Source organism: Musca vetustissima, unplaced genomic scaffold, assembly GCF_032173495.1.
Source record: "Musca vetustissima isolate MV318-11 ecotype Yass unplaced genomic scaffold, APGP_CSIRO_Mvet_v1 utg160307, whole genome shotgun sequence".
In the NCBI taxonomy this organism is placed as follows: Eukaryota; Metazoa; Arthropoda; class Insecta; order Diptera; family Muscidae; genus Musca; species Musca vetustissima.
The window spans coordinates 1-8007 of record NW_026876536.1 but is presented as its reverse complement, the minus strand read 5'-3'; the positions used below and the strand labels follow the sequence as shown (position 1 = coordinate 8007).

The following is an 8007-nucleotide window of genomic DNA, read 5'->3' as shown; positions in this document are numbered from 1 at the left end:
TGGAACCTCCACACAGGGGCTAGATCTAAATGCGGCTATAGTTCATTATCGAACCTTACGTTCTAATTTTTAATCTAGCTATCCTCCGCAGGAGAAATGATTACAACAGAGTCTTAGAACCAAATTCAAATCGCGGAAAAAATCAGATAACTATTTTAGTATAAATCAGATAACTATTTTAATATAAACAAATGAAAAAGCGTTAAGTTCGGCCGGGCCGAACTTTGGATACCCTCCACCATAGATATACTGACAGGAACTAGAAATGAAAATATGGGAAACATACCAAAAAGTGGACCTATACCGACATTTCTAAAAAGGGATTATGTAAACCATAATAAAAAATTCAATAATTTTTAATGGATAATTATACACTGTGGCTAATTAAAATATCGATTCTAGAACCCATGTATCTTTATACCAAATGCGCTTCAAAAAATTTAGATTTCATCCAAACTTTGTCCATCTTATTATTTCTTCCAATCTTAGTTCAAATTCCAAGATGGGGAATATCGGTCCACTTTGTCTGGAACCTCCATACAGGGACTAGGTCTTAATGCGGGTTATAGTTCATTATCGAACCTTACGTTCTACTTTTTTATCTCGAAATCCTCCGCAGGTGAAATGATTACATCAGAGTCTTAGAACCAAACTTAAAACGCGGAACAAATCAGATAACCATTTTAATATAAACAAGTGAAAAAGCGTTAAGTTCGGCCGGGCCGAACTTTGGATACCCTCCACCATAGATATACGGGCAGGTACTAGAAATGAAAATATAGGGAACATGTCAAAAAGTGGACCTATACCGACATTTCTAAAAACGGATTATGTAAACCATAATGTAAACAACAATACAAATTTCAGAAAATTGTAATGGATAATTATACCTCAACACAATGAAAATGTGCCTCATCGAAATATTGGTCCTAGACCCCATGTTTCTTTGGACCAAATCAGTTGGATTTCATTCAAACCTCGCACATCTTATTATTTCTTCCAAATTTAGTTCAAATTCGAAGATGGGGAATATCGGCACACTTCTTCTTGTACCTCCACACAGGGGCTAAGTCTAAATGCGGCTAAAGTTCATTATCGAACCTTACGTTCTAATTTTTTATCTCGCTATCCTCCGCAGGTGAAATGATTACAACAGAGTCTTAGAACCAAAATTAAAACGCGTAACAAATCAGATAACTATTTTAATATAAAAAAGGGGGTTATATGGGGACTATCCCAAAAAAGGGGCGAATATTAATAATTTTTTGTAGGGAGATTTGTTACCATATACGACTACAAAATACCAAATTGCAGCAAATTCTGTTGATAAACGCGTTCAAGAACCCCAAAATACCGAAAATTGGGGGTATCCTTATATGGGGGCTATCCGAAAAAATGGATCTATATTCATAATTTTTTGTGGGGAGATTTGGTACCTATTAAGAACTCAAAATACTAAATTCGGCGGAAAAATACGATCAAAACCCCCAAAATACTGAAAATTAGGAGGTACCGTTATATGGGGACTACCACAAAAAGTGGACCTATATCCATGATTTTTTGTGGAGAAATTTATTACCCAATAGGAACCCAATAAAGAAAATTTCAGCGAATTCCGTTGAAAAACGCGGTCAAGAACCCCAAAATACAGAAAATTGAGGGGTACCGTTATATGGGGGGTACCAGAAAAAATTGACCTATATTTATAATTTTTAGTAGGTTTATTTGGTATAACTCAAAGTACCAAATTTCAGCAAATTCTGTTGAAAAACACGCTCAAGAACTTCAAAATACCGAAATTTTGGGGTTACCCTTACATGGGGGCTGTCCGAAAAAATGGACCTATATTTATAATTTTTAGTGGGGATATTTGCTACTCAATAAGAACTCAAAGTACCAAATTTCAGCGCATTCGGTTGAAAAAAACGCTCAAGAACCTCAAAATACCGAAAATTGGTGGGTATCCTTATATGGGAGCTATGCCTAAACGTGGACCGATATAGCCCATCTTCGAACTTGACCTGCCTGCAGACAAAAGACGACTCTATGCGAAATTTTGGTGATTACAACAGACAGACGGACAGACGGACATGCATAAATCGTCTTCGAATTTTACGCTGATCAAGAATATATATACTTTATAGGGTCGGAAATGAGTATTTCGATGCGTTACAAACTATGGTGGAGGGTATAAAAAGGGGGTTATATGGGGACTACCCCAAAATGGGGGCGAATATTAATAATTTTTGGTAGGGAGATTTGGTACCATATACGACTACAAAATACCAATTTGCAACAAATTCGGTTGAAAAACGCGCTCAAGAACCCCAAAATACCGAAAATTGGGGGTACCCTTATATGGGGGCTATCCGAAAAAATGGACCTATATTAATAATTTTTTGTGGAGAGTTTAGTGACCTATTAGGAACTCAAAATACTAAATTACACCTAAATCTGCAGAAAAATACGATCAAAATCCCCAAAATACTGAAAAATAGAAGGTACCGTTTTATGGGGACTACCAGAAAAAGTGGACCTATATTCATAATTTTTTGTGGAGAAATTTAGTACCCAATAGGAACCCAATGTAGCAAATTTCAGCGAATTCGGTTGAAAAACGCGCTCAAGAACCCCAAAATACCGAAAATTGAGGGGTACCGTTATATGGGGGGTACCAGAAAAAATTGACCTATATTTATAATTTTTAGTAGGGAGATTTGGTACCCAATAAGAACTCAAAGTATCAAATTTCAGCGAATTCCGTTGAAAAACACGCTCAAGAACCTCAAAATACCGAAATTTGGGGGTACCCTTACATGGGGGCTGTCCGAAAAAATGGACCTATATTTATAATTTTTAATGGGGATATTTGCTACCCAATAAGAACTCAAAGTACCAAATTTCAGCGAATTCTGTTGAAAAACACGCTCAAGAACCTCAAAATACCGAAATTTTGGGGTTACCCTTACATGGGGGCTGTCCGAAAAAATGGACCTATATTTATAATTTTTAGTGGGAATATTTGCTACTCAATAAGAACTCAAAGTACCAAATTTCAGCGAATTCGGTTGAAAAACGCGTCCAAGAACCCCAAAATACCGAAAATTTGGGGGGACCCTTATATGGGAGCTATGCATAAACGTGGACCGATATAGCCCATCTTCGAACTTGATCTGCCTGCAGACAAAAGACGACTCTATGCAAAATTTTGGCGATCTATCTTCATTCGTTTAGACGCTAGAGTGATTACAACAGACGGACAGACAGACAGGCAGACGGACATGGCTATATCGTCATAGAATTTTACGCTGATCAAGAATATATACACTTTATAGGGTCGGAAATGATTATTTCGATGTGTTACAAACGGAAAAACAAAACTAATATACTAAATTACAGCTAATTCGGCGGAAAAATACGAGCAAAACCCCCCAAAATACTGCGAATTAGGAGGTACCGTTATATGGGGGCTACCAGAAAAAGTGGACCTATATTTATAAATTTTTGTGGTGATATTAAGTACCCAATAAGAACCCAATGTAGCAAATTTCAGCGAATTCGATTGAAAAACACGCTCAAGAACCCCAAAATACCGGGGTACCCTTATATGGGAGCTATGCCTAAACGTGGACCGATAAAGCCTATCTTCGAAATTGACCTGTCTGCAGACAAAAGACGACTCTATGCAAAATTTTGGCGCTCTATCTCAATTCGTTTAGACGCTAGAGTGATTACAACAGAAAGACGGACAGACGGACATGGCTATATCGTCATAGAATTTTACGCTGATCAAGAATATATATACTTTATAGGGTCGGAAATGATTATTTCGATGTGTTACAAACGGAAAAAACAAAACTAATATACCCTCCATACTATGGTGAAGGGTATAAAAATACCAGTGAAACCAATTAAAAATTTGTGTCTTGGTGTTTCGTATAAGCAAATGAATTCTATCGAATACAGAGAATACCAAGTGTGAATGTGTGAAAAATTAATTGCAACGAATGTGCTTTTGGATAGAATCAGCGATGAAATTCGCTGGGAATTGGAAGGGAGACATTTTCGAAATGTAACAAAATCTAAAGAACAGTCCATTAAATAATTTGTGGGAATTGTGATTCTAAAATCGAACAAAATCGAATTTGGGGTCGCGAGAATACTCAAATAATTGAAGAGAGACCATCACATCTAGAAAAAGTCACTATTTGGTGCGCTCTTTGATCTGAAGGTCCTGGGATTGGTGAACATTACTTCTTTGAAAACGACGATGGAGATTGGAAACTTAATTTGCAAATAAATTCCAGTGCTCCTGTGGTGATAATTTTAGGGAAATTGTTCAGATATCTCCTATATAATAACGAGTATAACGAGTGGTTTTGTCTAAGGCTGAAGTGAGCTCAGTCGCAGCCAGGGTCAACTCAAGGACCCACAAACCTTAAGTTAAAAACACGAGTGGTAAAGTTAAATTCTTTATTGTAATACTTCTGTGTTTAGATAGATAGTAACATGCGGGATCGTCGGGTCGTTTCGGTGTGTTGGGACTCGTTCCGTCGGGCTGATGGGGTGACTGTAATCGGCTTTTGGTTATAGCTATTAGGCTCCGGCTGTGGCACTCAGCTGTATTTGTGTAGTCGGCTTCGGTTGTGTAGGTTTAGGTATTCGGCTTGTGTTATAGTAGTCGACTCGGGTTGTAGTAGTCGGCTCGGGTTGAAGTAGTCGGCTCGGGTTGAAGTAGTCGGCTCGGGTTGGTGCAGTCGACTCGGCTTGATGTAGTCGGCTCGGGTTGATGTAGTCGGCTCGGGTTGATGTAGTCGGCTCGGTTGAAGTAGTCGGCTCGTGTTGGAGTAGTCGGCTCGGTTGAAGTAGTCGGCTCGTGTTAGAGTAGTCGACTCGGATTGATGTAGTCGGCTCGGGTTGATGTAGTCGGCTCGGGTTGAAGTAGTCGACTCGGGTTGAAGTAGTCGGCTCGGGTTGATGTAGTCGACTTGGATTGATGTAGTCGGCTCGGATTGATGTAGTCGGCTCGGTTGAAGTAGTCGGCTCGGGTTGATGTAGTCGACTCGGATTGATGTAGTCGGCTCGGTTGAAGTAGTCGGCTCGGGTTGATGTAGTCGACTCGAGTTGATGTAGTCGGCTCGGGTTGAAGTAGTCGGATCGGGATTGTAGTAGTCAGCTCGGAATTGTAGTAGTCGGCTCGGGTTGATGTAGTCGGCTCGGTTGGAGCAGTCGGCTCGGTTGAAGTAATCGGCTCGGGTTGATGTAGTCGGTGGGGCCCTTCGTTCAAACTCCTTCTGAAACGAGAAGAGTTATATAGAAGCGAACGGATCGCAGGAAGCGAACAAATCGCAGGAAGCGAACGAATAGCAGGAAGCGAACGAGTCGCGGAAGCGAACGAATCGCAGGTCGAAGGCTTCGGCTATGTTCGGTACAAGGTACTACGACTGCGGACACTGCCACAAGTCGGTTTCGCTCGTACTTGGTCCAACTCCAGCACTCGACAATTTCTGCCGACGAAAACTGGAACACTTATCTGTACGACAACACAAAGTGAATGAGAATTGTTTTCCCATATCTCAACAATATCCCCATGTCTGTTCATTGAAGTCAGATACCTAGTTATTATAATTGCAAAGTGAGTTGCTTAAATGTAGGTATTGTAGTATTATATTAACGAGGGGTATATAATAAGGTGGTGTGAAATGTAGCGGTCACGTTACATCCCCCCCTTACTTCGAGAAAAAAAAGAAAAGAGAAAAAAAGAATTAATAACTTCCCCTAACTTTCTATTTTCGTTGACCGAGTTTTGGCCAGTGGCCCGCACCATAGGTGAATTTTACTCTCCCAAAGGAGAGCTCACGTCAACATATTTTACTTTAAAAAGAAAAGCACCTATTCTACGGCCTTACAAACAAAAATATGTGCTATATTTATTGCTGTCCTACAGCTTATGTACTAAATAATACCTGCTGCCCTACAGCTTGTATACTAAAAAAAATAAACGATATTATTATATGCTGTCCTACAGCTTAATTAAAATGTTTTTTCTTTTACGCCACCCTGTTATAACGTGTTGGAGGCTGTGCGGATCGGGGAACCAAAGAGACAGTGGTTACAATATTTCGGCACATCAGTCGTGCACGCTCGGCATTGAGGAAGGTCACCTTGACAGCTGGTCTGTTCGCATAATAGAGGATCGTTTGGTGACGGCGACCACGTGGTCTCTGAATATGAAGAGACTGTAACCATTGCAATAATTCACGGTCTGACTGTCGTGGCTGGATATACGCTAACTGAGCTGGTTGGGAGCGACTGTTAGATGTCATTTCTGGCCGAGAAATTGATGAGCTTGCAATGGGGCCCGACATATTTTGTTGTTGCATGTTGTTGTCCGCTACGACTGTTCGGGGTGGTTCTGGGTTTCGTGCATGTTCTGCCACATTATCCAACACGGGCATGCCTCCTGACCGACGTGGCTGCGTTTGTTCTGCTCGTGCGAAGTGACGCAATGGTGGAGGGGCACTACTGCTGGGTGTCGTAAATCGAACTTGCCGAGCCGGGATAACCACATCAGAGATTATCCGGGGACGAGCCTCAATAGGAGGTCGGTAAGGTCTCGGGGCTTGGGCTGGTGTGGTTTCTTTCCGCGGTCTGGTGGGCTTGCGTTCCATCCTTTTGTCTTGATTGTTACGACATAAATGAACCCTCTTTTGTAAAACCATCTTACAACAAACTTTATAACGGGTCTTTTATTTGAGTGATTATAACTGTGTGATGAGCGATTGAGCGAGCGTACACTCATCAGTACTTATTGAGTGAATTTATTTTATGCGAGAGAAGATTGTGATAATGCACTCATTATCATTTAGTTTACTAGAAAGGTAAGGTTTCAAATCTTGTAAGCTTACCCTTTTTGTTTTTCCCTTTTCGTCTCTCACTTCGACGATGTTGGGATGTATTACAGAGGAAACAACGTATGGTCCTGAATATTTCGGGGCTAGTTTTTGGTTAAAGTTCTCTGCCGCGGATGATAATTGACGTTCTCTAACCCATACCTCGCTACCTGTTGCCGGTGTCCATATTCTTCGTCGTAGATTATAGTAATGTTGCTGTGTGTGGCTCGCTTTCCTCCGATTTTCTTTCACATTCTTCCAAAGTTCTTTGTACATGTTATTGTTTCTCGGCGGGTTCAAAGTGGGAAGGTGCAAGGTGTTCGGAGTAATGGGGTTATGACCAAACACGACTTCAGCCGGAGAGTATTTTGAGGATTCGCTAACCGCAGTATTTATGGCAAAAGATATTTCGGGTAAATACTGATCCCAGTTGCGATGATCCGTACCCGTATTGTGGGCTATCATGGTTTTCACGACCCGATTGGTGCGTTCGGTAGGGTTCTCATGTGGAGCATAAAGGGCAGTTTTACGATGTTCAATGTGGTGGTCGTTGAGAAAGGAATTTAATATCCGGCTTGTAAACTGTACCCCGTTGTCAGTCAGCAATGCTTTCGGACAGCCAAATCGGTAAATAACTCTCTCTTTGAGGGTTTTGACGACATCCTGCGCAGTTGCTCTTCGGGTTGGTATTAACTCCACCCATCTGCTAAATTTGTCAATAATCACCAACAATGATGTGTTTCCGTGCTTAGATCTTGGCAGCGGCCCCACGAAGTCAGCACATACAAGTTCCCAGGGTGCACTGCATTGCATGGTGTGCATGTATCCACAGGGGGCCTTCTGTTCTACCTTATATCTGGCGCATGTTTCGCAGCTTCGGATGTATTCCCGTACATCCCTTGACATACCTGGCCAGTAATAATTCTCTTGGATTCTTTTTAAAGTTTTAAACATTCCAAGGTGCCCAGCATGAACCACATCATGCTGATCGTGTATTACTTCCGACCGCCTCTCCATTGGTACGCATTGTTTCCATTCTGGTCGTGGGTCAAACACATTTTTGCGAGGGAAATGTTTATACAATTGGTTGTCTATTATCTGTAGATCGGGAAAA

At 41.1% G+C, this 8007-nt stretch overlaps 1 protein-coding gene across 1 annotated transcript; it reads right to left on the bottom strand.

The window, feature by feature from the left end:
- Positions 1-6821: 6821 nt before the first annotated feature.
- LOC133321108 (uncharacterized) lies at positions 6822-7358 on the bottom strand. Its single transcript, XM_061530204.1, has one exon. It carries the CDS (start codon positions 7356-7358, stop codon positions 6822-6824), a length of 537 nt encoding a protein of 178 aa, XP_061386188.1.
- Between the last annotated feature and the right edge of the window lie 649 nt (positions 7359-8007).